The 15,756-nt window shown below is 41.5% G+C and overlaps 2 protein-coding genes across 3 annotated transcripts in view; one reads left to right on the top strand and one right to left on the bottom strand.

Moving 5' to 3' along the window:
• The first annotated feature begins 2,458 nt into the window (after positions 1 to 2,458).
• Positions 2,459 to 4,180, top strand: ImpE2 (Ecdysone-inducible gene E2). The gene has a single exon (XM_030382848.2). The coding sequence runs from the start codon at positions 2,571 to 2,573 to the stop codon at positions 3,918 to 3,920; it is 1,350 nt and encodes a 449-aa protein (XP_030238708.1). The 5' UTR covers positions 2,459 to 2,570; the 3' UTR covers positions 3,921 to 4,180.
• Positions 4,181 to 5,386: 1,206 nt separating this feature from the next.
• The window catches only part of LOC108651446 (uncharacterized), a 43,958-nt gene continuing 33,588 nt past the window's right edge, over positions 5,387 to 15,756 (bottom strand). The window contains exons 3-6 of one of the 2 annotated variants that reach the window (XM_018101164.3): positions 12,143 to 12,226; positions 11,874 to 12,072; positions 9,182 to 10,347; positions 5,387 to 9,121 (exon numbers count right to left, since the gene is read on the bottom strand). In XM_018101164.3, coding sequence (XP_017956653.1) covers positions 7,760 to 9,121; positions 9,182 to 10,347; positions 11,874 to 12,072; positions 12,143 to 12,226 — 2,811 coding nt within the window. In that variant the 3' untranslated portion in view covers positions 5,387 to 7,759. Of the gene's footprint in view, positions 9,122 to 9,181; positions 10,348 to 11,867; positions 12,073 to 12,142; positions 12,227 to 15,756 lie in introns of both variants that reach the window. The other variant, XM_018101163.3, reaches the window with a different exon arrangement.

Here is a 15,756-nt window from a genome sequence, read left to right on the forward strand (position 1 = left end):
TGCCACCAAGAGCGCTGCTCAAATTTTCTCTTCTTTGTTGTGCCACGCCCACGCCACGGAACGCCCATTGACCCATTTAACTAGATTTTAGTTGGAAATGCATCTGCATAATTTGCATAATTTATTCTTATTCTTCTTCTTCTTGTTGACTAATAAATTACTAATGGGTTTTCATTGTCTTCATATGAGGGAAATTGAATAAACGTATCGAAATTGGATGCAGAGCTCCCTCCCGATTTGATAACGATGATTCTGATTCGAAAACCCTTCTAAAGTGGCTGCAGCTAAAAGCTAATTGGATCTAAAAATAGCCAGCACTTCGAGCTGGTTTTCTTCGTGTTTGGCCAACAAAACTCGTTTCAAAGAACCAACGAAGACCCAAAAGCCAAAGACTTTCTTGTAAGACATCTTGTCCATCTGCATCTGGATGTTCTGCAGCAGCAGCAGCAGCAGCAGCATCATCTTCTTCTTCTTCTCTTACGGCTGCTGCTGCTGCATCGAGAGTGAAAAACTGGCGTGTGCAGCGGCGGGCGGAGGTGGGTGGCTGGCTGACTGGCTGACTGTCTGGAAAATATGCTGAGATCTCTTGTCCGATCGATAAAAGGCATTCAAACCAGTTGCATAGTGGGACAAAATGCGTGCTCAACGAGCACCACATACAACGAGCGCACAATGTTGGATCTGCTGTAAAATTAATCGACGATCGTTAATGCCCAGAACAAGCCGTGGACTGTGGCCCAGCCTTGGCGAATATCGAATACCCTGCTGGCAGTGGCTGAAAAAATGAAATTAATTTAGGTGATCTAATTATAAATAAATATCTAGTATTTGAAAATTTACAGAGGCATAGTTTAGCATATCTAATGGGCATATGATGGCATCAAATATTAGAAAACTGAGCATTTGAGCAAAGCAATCGTCTATAATCTTATCCAGTAAGTATTCATTACACATAATATATAATAAATAAATCATATAATATTCATTATAAATATTACATAGTACATTTTTCATATTCTTAACACTTTAACAGCTCATATTCATTATCATTACTATTAATATTATTACTTAAGGTCAGTAAAACTCTTCAATTTTAATGTGTTTATCATGTTGTTTCATAAACATTAGTATTAGCATTCGCATTGTCAGTACATTTGCTTTCTTATTCATTAACATTAGCATTGAGGGGAGTAGTCTAATCAGTTATATTACCATTTATTGCTTTGTCTTATTAATTTATTTTTAATTTAATTAATGAAAATTAATGCCCGTTAAATTTGTTGTTTTAAAAAAATAATAAATAAAATAATAATAATAATACAAAAATAAAAATAATTATGCATATTGCGATAGCAGAGTATAAGCATTAGCATTCTCATGAGCCCAATATATCATATGTATTACTATAAGAATTGGCCATAGTAATAATGCTGGAATTAGTGTAAATGCTTGCAATATTAGCCATTAGTATTAGCCTTAGCATTAGCAATAGCATTGGCATTAGCATTGGCATTGCCATTTACATTATAAGCATAGCCATTATTACTACCATCAGTCAGAGGAATAGGCCCACTGATATGCATTTCTATTATCATTATTATTATTTATTAGCCATTGCCAATAGCAATGATCATTAGCAAATGCATTATCATTAAAATATATTTTACTATAGCTATAGTTATGCTTATTAATTTGTAATTAATAACTCATACTAAATAAATATGAGAAGCAATACGACAAACTCTAGCATTAATATCTAACATAAATCATTATTAATATTATTATTCATTATTAGTATTATGCTCTTCAATCTGATCATGTAAAATTCTACTTACAATATCATCATCCCTCTAACATGTGTATTATCATACTTGGTCTTAGCCTAGTCTAAGCCATCACTAAGCCATCCACCTTCTCAATACCCTAACTAAAAATCGAGGGACTGAAATAGAATTTCGCTCCTACCGCTTATCAAATTAATGATCTCTAATTTTAGCCACATGTCTGCAGGCCCTGAAGAGCCGCAGCTCGTAAAAGACAAGCGAACCCACTCAGGCTCCAATCGATCTATTAATTAACTACAACTACAACTAAGACTAAAACAAAAACAAAAAAATAAAATATACAATGAAGAAGAAGAAGAAGCAGTGTAACCTTGATCGGTACAATTTCTAGAATAACAAGTACAGCTCCTTAGAATTGGCCAATTATGTTGGCTGCAATGCAAAGGGCCAACTGCAGTGCCGTCCTCACCTCAGCTTCGCCTGCAGCAGTTCAATGACATTTAGCACAAAGAATTGGCATCGTCTTCATCGTCGATCTTCAGTGTCTTTGGCCATTGCTGCCGCCGTCGACGCACGGCTGCGGCAGCGTCAGCGTCCGCGTCGGCATCGGTGGCGGCGTCGGCGTCGGCGTCAACATCGACGCGTGTATAAATGCGTCGAGGCTGAAGAAATTTCACACAGTCGTTGCCGTGAGGCGCTTGCGTACATCAAGCTCAGCAGTTGGAAGCCGAAGAAGAAGAAGAAGCAGCAGCAGCAGCAAGCAGTAAACGGAGAGCAAGAGAGAAAATGAAGGCAATCGTTTTGGTGTTACTCTGCCTGGCGCTGGGCAGCCAGGGACGTGTGCTGCAGCCAGCGGCGAAGGAGGCGCTCGACATACCCGTGGCCATAGTCAAGGAGGAGCAACAGCAGCTGATCAAGGAGGAGCCGAAGCCGGAGCAGGAGCAGGAGCAGAGGGAGGAGAAGCAAGTAGAGCAGGAGAAACAAGTGGAGCAGGAGAAACAAGTGGAGCAGGAGAAACAAGCGGAGCAGGTGGAACAGCAGGAGCAGCAGGAGCAGGAAGCCAATACGCAACTGCCCCAGGTTGAGCCAGAACTCAAAACTGAGCTGCCTAAAATTGAGGAAGAGCCGAAGCCGAAGCAGGAGGAAGCGCAACCCGCAGAGCCTCAACCCGCAGAGCCTCAGCCAGCAGAGCCTCAAGCCGAAGCACAGCCCCTTCTCAAATCCCAGCCCCTTGAGGCCGCTGAAGAGCTAGTTGTGCCTGTGCCCGCTGAGCCAGTGGTGGAGCAGCAGCAGCAGCAGCAGCAAATCGACGATGCCGTGCCACACGTTCGCCAAGCCACCCAGGCCACGCCCACCCAGCAGAGCAGCACACAGCAGAACTTTGTGCAGCAATTGATCCAGAACTCGCCCATTGGCCAATTCCTGAACCAGTTCAACGGACAGCAGCAGCAGCCGGCAGTGCAGGCTGATCAGGTGGCCACGCCAGCACCCACTCAGCCCGGCTTTCTGAATCCCAGTGCGGCCATCACCTCGGCCCAGAATGCGGCCCAGAATGCGGTGCAGAGTGTGGTCAACAGCACCACGCAGGCCTTCCAGGGCATTCAGCAGTTCGCCTCGAATCTGGGCACCCAGTTCCAGAACACGCTCTCGGGGCTGACGGGCCAGCAGCAGCAGAGCGCCCAGCCGACCACAGTGCGCCCGCCCGGACCCATTCAGGCCTTTGTGAACAATGTCTTTGGCGGCGGCAACAATGCCACGGCCGCGGCTGCAGCCCAGCCACAGCCGGCGGGTCCGCTGCAGGGCATCATCAATTTCCTGGGCGGCAATCGGCCACAGAATACGCCCGCCGCACCAGCCGCGCCCGTTGCCACCGAGGCACCCGCCAAGCCCGCTGTCGCCGACAAGCTGGAGCTGGACAACGAGGTGGCCGAGCAGCCCGCCGAGTCCGAGAACGAGGTGAGGAGCAGCGCCGAGGCCACCGACGATTCCTTCGAGGAGGCGGTGCCCGTCAACGAGGTCATCGTGGTCAACGACGACGCTGGCGCCGAGCGTGCGCCCAGCAGCAACTCCGTTGAGCCAGAGATCGATCCAGAGCTCGCCGCCGCTGCAACTGAGGATGGAGCCGTCGCCCTCTGAGCGCCCCTTTGCTCAGCTCAGCTCCAATTCTTGCAGCTCGCCACGTAGCATTGACTGAAGCCATTCTCATCGCCATTTTTCAATCAACAGAGAGAGAAAAAGAAATAAAAATGATTAAGAGACAGAAAGAGAGAGAGAGAGAAAGCAAACGAAAAAAACTTTCCATAGTTGTTTAAGTGCATGCAAACAAATTATTTATTTCATTTTCGGAGGAATTTATTTTTAAATAAAAACAAAACATGATACAAATATATGAAAAAGACTTTTTGAATTTGGAATTTTTGAACAAATTTATTTTTAGAAAAAAAAAAAAAAAAAAACAGTAACATAATACATAAATAAAAAATATATATGAATACAACAAATAGTTTCTTTTATAAATTTATTTTTGCAGAAATTTAATTTAAAATAAATATTATTTTTTTCAATTATTAAAATAATATTAAATTAATAATAATCAAATTAATATTTATTTTTTTATTTTTGTTTATTATTTATTATTATTATTATTATTTTATTATTATTATTTAATTAATAATAATCATAATAATATTTATTATTTTTAATTTTGTTTATTATTTATTATTATTATTATTATTATTATTTTTTTTATTTATGAAATATATATTTTCTCAAATATTTTTATTTGCGCTTGAATATATATATATATATATATATATATATATATATATATATAAATATATACATATATATATATTTTTTTTTTTGTATATTTTTGGTATATTTCTTATATATAAAAAAAAACAGCATTTGTTTTTGTCAAAAATTATTTCGTATTTATTTAATTTGTTTCGCTTTTTGTTTAGTTGTTGTTACACATTAAGGTGGTTCGATAGCTCAAAAATTGTTTATATCAAACTAGGCGCAAAATATTGTACACTCATATATATATTTATATATAGTTAATCATTATATTATATAAGGCTAGATTAGGATGGGGAGCTTACAAAATAAATACTCAGCAAAAAACCACTTAGAACTAAGCTGGGAATGTGGGAGAAAGGGGGCGGGGGGAGTCGAGAGGAACAACTTATGCCCAAATATTTGCGCTAAAATTATGTTTATATTAAGTTATTTCTTCTTTTTGGTTTTTCGAAATTCCATTTCATTTCAAATCTATATATATAGAGTTTTGCTTTTGCTAATAATCGTAGGCTGCCTTTTCAAAAAGTTCTTTGAGCTCGAAAATTTGTTGGGAAATAATTCTACTTAAAGTTAAATGCATAGCTTAATGAGGTGAAGGGATGGGGGGATAGTGGGGTAACTTTTGGAGCAGTGTACTAAAAGGTAAAATGGAAATTTGTCATCGTCTTCTTCTTCTTCATCTTTGAGCAGCGAGTTGAATGAGTTTTAGCATAGATTTGGATTCTGAATATGTTAGTTTTGATTGTGTTTGGATTTATTCATATAATCTTTACGTGTCTTTCGAAGAACATTTTCAAGTCTTTGTGTTTTTTTTTTCTAGATTTTCTTTTTCTTTTTTTCTTTTGATTGAACAAACTTAGCTGAAATTATACAAATTGAGTTAGGAATCTGCAACAGATTGTTCAGATAGTCAAAACTTTAGATAAGTTCAAGCCGTTTATTAAGTAGATAATAGTAAGTTTTATATATGTATATGTGAGAATTCGATCTAATTAAACGTTTAGAATTAGGCCAAACATAACAGTATTAAAGCGTTTCATCATATTGCATTTCGCTCAGTGTATAAGTCATATATATATGTATGTGAGTCATATATGTATGTATATGTGGAGTTATATGTATGTATTGCATGTTATGTAAATATATATAGACGAGTAAATAGGCATTTGTTTTTGTCGAAATTTTGATTTGAATATGGGATGGATTATAAGATAAGTGTCTTTGAAGCCTTTGAAAGTTATGTGGGTCGGGTATACGTGGATATATGTGTATATATATCTGAATATGATTGCGGTATATATGTGTATATAAATATGTGTGTGTAAATATATGTATGTCTGTGTGTGTGTGTTCAGATACGTATGCAAATGTTAGTTGACTGAAGATTACATTCGTTTTTCTCTCTCTCTCTATATATATATATATATAAGAATAGAGCTGTGTATACATATGTATATGTGTGTGTGAGTGTATTATGAAGGTCATCTAATGGGCAGGAATGAGTACAGTTGCTGCAAATTTTTACTAAGAAGGTACAGTACACTTGTATATAGGTTAGTTATAGAGCGGCTGCTATATCGTAGAAGCTAACATTAGGCAGGTTCTTGGCGGCTTTATTCCAACTTAATAAATACATATATAGAAATTTCGAATAGGTTTACATCTTGCTTCGGTATGTTTTCTTTTCTCTTTTCACTTTGTTTTTTCGGTTTTTTTTTTTTTGGTCGCATTTTATAAAAATAAAAATTTCGTTTTTTATTTATTTTCCTTTTTGGTTTTTCGCTAATAACAAATATTGCACAATTGGAATCTAGAAAATATAATGCGCTTATCAAATTACATATATATATATATAGCCTAGGCAGATACACAGATATATATATATATATATATATATATATATATATATATATATATATATATATATATATATATATATATATATATATATATATATATATGGTTGTATATTAAATGGATTGATTAACATGCAGACACCAAAAGGTAATGCGAAAATTTGAATATCATATGGAATAATCATATGCTTTTTATCATATATATATATAGGCTTTGGACTAGCTGGATCAACGTGGCGCTGGGCAGAGAGAAAGCAGCGAAGGGAAGACTTACAATTGGGCTTGTCTGTGTGTGTGAGTGGAATAGTTGATAGATGATAGTGAAAAGCTTGCTCTATAGTTTAGTTTGTACAGTTTATACAGCAGAGGGAAGACTGAAGTCAGAAGAATGAGTTACACTCGGAGAAAAAGTCGTGGAAATATAATTGATTTTTTAAAAGCACCCAAAACTTGGCAGATATGATAAGGAATAAGAGTCCACAGCAGATTGTGAAGGTCTAAACAAGTTTTGTAATTTTTTCCTATATGATAGAGTCATCTAAGTATGATATATAGTTTTTAGCAGTGTGCATAGTGCATAGGAATATAAAAACTTATATTTTGATTGCTAGTTACTACGATAACTATATGATATAGTAGCCTAATATAAACAATAGTTTGTCTCAATATCACAAAACGTAATTAGAACTGTAAAGTATTAAAATGGGAGATGATAGCTTGAAATATAAAGAATTTTTATTTTAATTTAAGCGAAATTTTAGTTTTTATCTATCTAAGAAACTTATATGTTAGAGTGCAGTTCGATTTTGATAAAGTTCTGTAAGGAAATACCAAAAAATACAAGTAATTCTATCATATCATGGTCTTCTGATTGTTTCTATGAGAAATCACTTATCCCAGAATATTTATATTTATGCTGCCTCCTGCTATGCCCTAGCAAACTGACTTTTTCTCCAAGTGTATTAACAAAAGTATTGTGTGTATGTAGTATATGTAGTATTCCAATGCCACGATGTCCTTTTAGCTGCATTATAAGCGCAACTTTGCGACTGCTCAGCTAGCTTAGACGTACTTTAAGGTATTACACACATAGATACACATACATGTATGTGTATATGTATATGTGTAACACATACATACATATATATATCGTACATTAACTATATAGTACTCATTAAATTAAAGATTCTCTTATAAGCATTGCTCCTGGTTAGTATCTGGCGCTAAACTAGAATACAATTTGGTTTATCCATCCATTCATCCGTCCATCGATCCATCGATTCATCTATCCGTCCGTCTCTTTGTCCATCCGCTGGCCTATAAATTCGTTTCAGTTCTGTGCGGGCCGAGGACACCTGGCGTGGCAGCCACCGCACCGCCGGGCGTGGCCATGCGCACGCGTTCACCCACGCCGGGTCCCATGAGGCGCGTGTGGCGCATCAGCCGCGCACCGCCGGGACCGCCAGCTGCACCACCACCCCCTGCCGCCGCTGCTGCAGCTGCTGCGCCCTCCGCTCGCATCGACCACTCGTTCTGCTTGAGCAGAAACTGCTTCACATTGTACTCCATCTGGGCGATGTCCACGTGCTGCGTGGTCGTGTGCAGCTCGGCCTGCACGGAGCGCGTCTTGTCCGTGTCATTGGGATAGTATTTGTAGTTGAGTATATCACACGTGGGCTGTTCGGGGCACTGCAGGGCCGGCGAGCCGGACGACGAGCAGCCCTGCGAATCGGCGGGCGTGGCGGCGGCTGGCATCATCGTTGTGGTGTACGCCACCGGCAGGCCGGATCGCGTGGTGCGCCTGTAGTAGGTGGTGCAGAGCTCCGCCTTCTTGGTGACCACAGTCGCTGCCGCAACGGCCGCCTGGCCGACGGTCGTCGGCTCGGGCAGCGAATTGCTGGTGATGTCTGTCTTGGGCGAGAGGGAATCCTCCGTGGATTTGCCCGCATCCGCATAGCCATTGGTCAGCTGCTGTGGCGTTGTCTTGTAGCCAGAGTCCACGCTCAGCTTCTCTATGGATATGGAGTCCATGCGATCCAGCGTCGAGTACGACGACTGTCGCTCCGTGCCCGAATTCGAGCCGCTGGGCAACGTCGGCTGCTGCAGCGCCCGCTGCTCCAGCTGCTGCGTGTTGTGCTGCACCCACTCGGCGACGCGATTCAGCTGCTGGCGACGCAGCAGGACGCTCTCCTGGTAGTCGATGGCATCGCTCAGGGAGCTCGAGTTGGCCGAGTGCTTGGGCGAGCCCGCAGGAGCAGCACTGGCAACAGCAGCTGCAACTTTAGCACCGGCTGCAGCCACTGCACTCAGATTGGCCGGCTCGCCGGCTGCTCCACTGGCCAGTGTCTCGCCTGGCAGCACCTGCCCCTCCAGCGGGCCGCCCTTTTCAGTCTCTTTTAGCTCCACCTGCGGCTCCAGCACCGGCTGCAGCGCCACATTCTCATGTGGCATGGCCGATCCCTGCCAGGCCTCAACCGCTGCCGCCGCATTGCTCTCCTTGGAGGTGATGATGTCCTTGCCATCGCTGAGCTCCTCGTCCAGCAGCCGCTCGCGTCGCTTGTAGATGACCGGCACGTTCGTCTCAATCGACTCCAGATTGTCCAGCAAGATGTTGCTCTGCCCGTTCTGCTGGATGCGCATGGCGCAGAGGCGCGGACCGCGATACTTGGGATTCTCGGCCTGCAATGGAAGTAGGATTAGTCATGGTCACTAAATATATAACGGAGCTAGCAGATCTACTTTAATAGTCTTGATGAGATTCCGATTGAAGGTCTCAAACATTTTGGCGCCCTCGCAGCTGCTGGTCTTGTTGCTCCACAGGCTCTGCACGCTGCCCGAGTTCGTTGACTTTAGCTGGGAGCAGGAGCCGGCAGCAGCAGCAGATGCCGTTGCTGTCACGGCTGTTCCAGCGACACCAGCTGCTGCCACAGCTGGCTTCACTGGCTGCGGTTCGCACACATCCTCGGGCTTGGTGGGCTGTGTGCTTGGCGGCTGCTCGGCCTCCAGCAGGCTCGGCTGTGATATGCCCGCCAGCAGCGGTTTGCTGACCTCCTCATCCTCCAGCTCCTCGGCCGCCGCTACGCTGGCGCCCTCAAACTTGTTGAGCAGCTGCAGCGCCGTGCCGCCGCCGTCGAGAAAGCGTCGCTGATATGCCGCTGCCGCAGTTGTGGCATTGCCCTGGCGCAGCTGGCCCAGATTGCTCGTCTCCAGCAGATACTTCTCGGCCGCATAGGCGCCCAGATGTGTGGTTGGATACATCAGCGTCGAGCTGGAGTTCGCCGTGCGCTCGCACAGCCTGTGATGGCCCAAGATGGGATTGACCATCAGATCATCCTTCTTGGGCGGCGTAAACAGCTTGTCCATGTCATTCAGATCCGAGACGGAGCTCTTCGTCTCCGATATGACCGAATCGCTGCTCTTCACCAGCTTCATCAGATAGGGACTATTGGTCCTAGAAGGCGAATTCAGATTGCTGTGGCAGCGCAGGCAGAGCTGAGTCAGCGGCTCGTTCAGGCTGCGTTCGGTGTACGGTGTCTGGGTGGCCACCGTATAGGAGCGGGAGATGTCTGCCAGCACGGTCAGATCCTGTTTGCTGCACTGGCAAGTGTCGCAGTGCTTCACATCGTTCAATTTCAGCTCATCCTCCAGGAATTTGGCCATCACTGTGGGTGAAATCATGTCGGGATCAGCATTGTTGTTGTTGTTGTTGTTGTTGTTGTTGGTCTTGGTTTGACCATTGAGCGTTTGGCTGGAGCTAAATTTCGAGCTGAGCTTGCTGTTGTTGTTGTTGTTGATTGTGTCCTTTGTGCTGCTGCTGTTATTGTTGTTGTTAGTATTGTTGTTGTTGTTGTTGTTGCTCTTCGCTGGCGTTGTTTGTGCATTGGCTGAGTTGCCATTAGTGGCGTCTGTTGTTGGGTGAGTCAGAGCAGGAGAAGAAGAGAAAACAATAAGCATTTTGGCAGACAATCGGGTCCAGAGCTGGGGCAGATAATTTGGGCATATGTAAACAGATTTTCTATTTTTTTTTTTTTTATTGGCAATATTTGTTTAGAATGAATCAAAGTGGCAGACGGCAGGCAGTAGAGTTAGCTTTAGTAGATGGAGACGACTTTAACTCTGGGCAACTTTCCGATTGAGCATTGCTTGGCTAGGGGTAAATGCAATTTAGGCAATGCCTAAGGATGCTGAAGTTCCTGTACTATTATTAATCTATAACTGCTTAAACTAGACTTACTAAATTGATTGAATATGTGACGACTAGTTGAATCGTTTTTCCCTCACATACATCACTTATATTTTAGAGCAACGGGAAGAATCCCTAAGAATCAGCTTCGAGCTAGTCTTCGAGTCGGTTTTCCAGTTTGTCTATTCATACCTCTAACTCCTTTCTATTTGCAGATTTGTCTCTCTCTCTCTCTGACGCTCACTCCCTCTGACTCTCTCTCACTCCAACTCTCTCTCATTCCAACTCTCTCTCACTCTATCTCTCTTTCACTCTCTATGTAACTCTCTCTCACTCGCACTCTCACCCTCCCACGTTCCCTCCTTCTTTCTAGCTCTTACTCTCTCTTTCTTCTTCCCTCTCTCTCTCTGTCTCCCTCACTCTCTTTCTCTCTCTATCTTTCTTTTTTTCGCTCCCTCTCTCTATCCGACTTTTTTCTTGCCTCTCTCTCTCCCTCTCTTTAATAACTTTTAGTTCTCAGTAGCTAAACTTCATATCTGCTCTAAATCTCGAATATATTTTCGCTCTACACATTTCTTGCTGCATTTGTATGTATACATACACACAGATATGCACACATCACACACATACACAAACACACTTTCAAATTCCAATTATTGGCTAAGAATTTAATTATAAGCCAAAGCTTTGAATGCTTCGCTGAAATGTTATTCATTTTAATTAGCCAAGTTTAATAATGCTGCCAGCCATGATTCGATTGATTTGTTGCACATATATAAATACACACAGACACACACACATGCATACATATCATATCATATATGTGTGCATCAATTTTTAAACAATTTCAATTATTCACGCTAAATATATGGCCAACAAAAAACAAAAAAAAAAAACTTTGTAGCCATAAAATATGGCATAAATTTGAAACAAGATATAAAAACAAAGAAAAATAAATGATGCCAATTATTTACAATAAATTTGAGCTGTAATTGAAACTAAAACAATAAACAAAGTGAAATAATAAATAGCACAAAAGTTCATCAATAATTTATAAATAAAAAATAAAATAAATAAAAAATGCGAACTGGGAAAATGTTGCTGGTGAATGAATGATTGCTGCAAGTTCAATAAAGTAAATAATAATATCAACTCCAATCTAGAATATAGATAAATGAAACGAGTTAACGAAAATAGGGAAAATCATACGAGTAATCAAGAAAATCAAAATGGTCTACTAACACTTACCGAGGCCCCGCATCGAGTATACCATGGCCGTGGGCGGGAAGGGGCATGGCGCTGGCGGGGGCGAGTCCGAGACCGGAAGCACTTTATAGGAAGCTGTGGTGGCCACGCCCACACCACTATTGCTGCACTCCGAGTCCGAATGCGAGTTCGTCTCCAGCCGCATATAGGCCGAAACTTTCGACTGAATATCAATTGGCAGCTGAGGCAAAAAAAGATGGAGTTAATCAACCTGGCCAAGCTCCTGGCCAACATGGGCGAGCGCTACTTACCGAGGACACCTTCTGGGGCACAAAACTGTCCGGCTTGCATTGCAGCAATTGTATGGCAAGACTAATGTCGGCCTTGTAGCGCTCCTAAACGGGATGGGCGAGAAAGAGACGGAGAGATTAGGTGTGTGAGTCAAAAAGAAGAAGCAAGCAATATATCAAGATAAGAGCGTAACAGGAAGTTGCGGCCTCATCTCCCTCTCTCTCTCTCTATGTGTGTGTGTGTGCGTGTGTGTGTTACCCTTTTGACACTTTTCGTATGCAAATGTCAAATATGTTTGTCGTTCGCTTTTTGTTTGCTCCCTTTTTTTTACTATTGTGCACTTTACGTACACACACACACTAACACATGATGCCATGCATTCTACTGTTAAGCCCCTGCCCTTCCAAGTTTCCCGGCCATTTTCCGTTCAGCTTCTTAACACATTGTTAAACAAACTTTTTGCTGTTGCTATTGTATTTCGGTGTCAGCGACAGCCTCAAAAAGTTTACCTCTCTTTCTCTCTCGCTCTGTCTCCCTCTCTGCTTTTGTTTTTTTGTGGCTTACACCAAACTTTAGATGATTCTTAAATTTTGCAAATGCGCTGCACTCGAACTTGTTAAACAACAGCAACTGCAGCGGGCGACAGACGCACGCTAGCAGGCAAATGGCATTGTTGGCAGTGTTGGACAACGATATGTCACGCACTTTCAACACTTGCGACCTAATCTCTGAAATTGTTAGAGATTTTTCGTCTTTTACATTAATTTAATATCATTATATTCCGATTTTGAGACTAAGTTCTAGATGGAGTAAACTGTCTTTGGGCATTATGCAACACTGATCTTAAAGCTAATGAAAATAAATATTAAAATCATTATTTTGTCATACTCAATAATTATGTGTTCAAGATTTGACTAATTAAATTATAAAGTAACTCTTAAACATTACTCAACACTGGTCAATTTGACCCTTCTCTTCATCAGCTTCTCTATCATTGTTATTATATATTAATTACTCCCTAAATCTAATTTCGTTTTATGTATGTATATAAAATGCATATATGTATATTCAAGCATTACTCAACACTATTGATACCCAAACTCCATAGCTCATTTACAGGGCATTGCGGCACAGCATCAGTCAACTGCATTTCTTTGACCTACATAACATTTGCACAACCAACAACAATAATAACAACTCACAGAGACAAAAAGCGTTGAGGCATTTCGCACCGCGTTTACCAACACTTACACGCCATGTCACACTGCTATTTCGTGTTGCTTTCTTTCGCTTCGTTTTTTCATCATTTTTTTTTTTGCAATTCTTGTGCTCCCTTCGGTTTTCCCGTGAATTTTCATGCCGCATAGCTGCAAAATGCCGCCGCTTGCATTTTATGCGCCTCATTTTTACTCCATTTTTCCACTTTTCTGCCGCGAATTGTTTTTTATTCTCTCGTTCAGTCGTTTATCCTGGTATTTTTTATTGTATTCTTTATATATGTATGTATATACCTATACATATATATATTGTGCGCTTGCAGCGATTTCTGTGCACGAAAAAATGCAGGGAAATAAACTCCAGTATGGCATAGTGTCATTTGCAGTAATGGGCATGGCATGCCATAGACTCCAACAAATATATATCAATTTGAAGGGCATGGTAGCAAGTGGCATTACATACAGATACAAAACATATATATGCTGATTTATATATGTGCATACATACATATAGCGTGAGCTTAAAGGCCAACCAAATTAGCTGCTATAATTGAAAACTGATTGACAGCACACGATATCGTCGCTATTTTACTGCCAGCCATTCAGATTTTAACAATTGAAATAAATCTTTCTTCTTTTATTTATTTTCGTGATATAATCAAATTTATTTTTTTTTAAAGATATTTAATTAATTTTTTAATAGAACGACTTAAATTCGGTTGAACTTCGCATTTCATAATTTTAAATTTATTAACATACATATGTTAAATGACAGCAAAATCTAGCTGTTAATAACATATACTCGAAAAACGTTCTCTGTTCCTTTTAATATCAACATTTACGTTACGCCACGTAACAGCGTTAACAGCGTTGAGCCAGGCTTTAAAATGCGCTGTTAAAGATTCACTCTATCGAGCTACTGAATCTGTTAATACTTATTGATCTGCAGCTTCTGTTAAGTCAACTGATTAACATACAATGCGCTGTTAAAGAGTCACTCTATCGAGCTACTGAGTCTGTTAATACTTATTGCTCTGCAGCTTCTGTTAAGTCAACTAATTAACATAAGCTTGCACTGTAACTTAACATGAACAGTGTATTAAGAGTGTCTTACTTTGTAAAATAGTTTTAAGTCTGCTTTTATATTATTCCATTGGATTTTCCTATATTTACTTCGCCCTTAACATCGCTTTTAAGGGCTGCACTTAAAATTGACCACCTGAACGACCTACTACTACTATTACAGCTACTACTACACCTGCAAACCCATTCAATATAGCATGCATGTCTCTATTCCCCAGGTGCAGTATGCAGCTAGAGCCTGTCCCGTATCGTGTGAACTTTATGGCCGCAAATCTTGGGGCGAGCCTTCAATGGGCAAAATTTACAGCTATGCAGCATCGAGCCGAGCAGCCGCCATCAATCCACACTCAGGCTCAATAACATTGAACGACGCTTGGCGCATGATGCAAATAAATTGCTCAACTTTACGTTCTTTAATGAAGTGAACGAGTTGCCACGCCTGTGCAGCTCCCTTCCCTCTGCCTTTTGCGGGAGCTGCGAAAATTCTTGTGGCCCTTTGGACAATTGAGCTAAATTTAAAACGTGCTGCGGACTTGGCCAACGAATTGGATCGCTTTTAATTAAACGAAACGTTGTGGCGCAACAAGGGCTGCAACGAGGGGTGCAACGAGAGGTGCATTTTGCCCGCATTTATATGCATATTCAACATTGTGTGATTGTGTGTGTGTGTGTGTGTTTGTGTTAGTTTATTGTGTTTTGTGTATTTCTATGAACAAGTAATAAGGATAATTGATTCATTAGCGCGTGTATTTCGCACTGTGTGCATTTAATTTGAATAGCAAAATCCCCTGCAGCTGTTGGCATTTAAGAGACTTTTCTAATCAAACATCATCAATAGCGCATTGATTGCATTGCCAGAGAGAGATAGAGAAACAGAGAGAGAGAGAAGTGATAGAGTTCGCCTGTTTTGCATGTGGCCAAAATGGCAAACAAAAAGCTTAAAGGTTTTTCGCATTCATCTGCCGTAGGTTTGATTGCCTTTTGTGCCGATTCCAGCGTCCTTCACTCTCGCTCTCTCTCTCTCTCTCTCTATGCCTTTTCCCAATTTCTTTTACTCTGTTTTTTCCACGTTTTTCCAGCTCAACACGATTGCTGTGCAATTTCACGCTTGTTTGCTGACCGACGACCAACTGACCGCATGCAAAACGTGGAACCACATACGATTGCAGCTGGGGGTAGGTACGTAGTCGAAAGGGTGTAACGGAGTAGGGCGCATGGGTAGCAGAGGTAGCTCGCGCTTGCAGCTCGTTAATAGAATTGCTGACACGCTAGACGACGTTTATGTAGTGTATATGGCGACCACGCGAACTGAATGAGTTTTGAGTGAGTTCGAA

The sequence above is a fragment of the Drosophila navojoa genome, chromosome 4, assembly GCF_054131105.1.
Source record: "Drosophila navojoa isolate 15081-1374.11 chromosome 4, UAZ_NAV_1.0, whole genome shotgun sequence".
Classification (NCBI taxonomy): Eukaryota; Metazoa; Arthropoda; class Insecta; order Diptera; family Drosophilidae; genus Drosophila; species Drosophila navojoa.

Excerpts from the sequence above, each read along its gene's own strand:
- ImpE2 (XM_030382848.2), top strand. The coding sequence starts at position 2,571 with ATGAAGGCAATCGTTTTGGTGTTACTCTGCCTGGCGCTGGGCAGCCAG.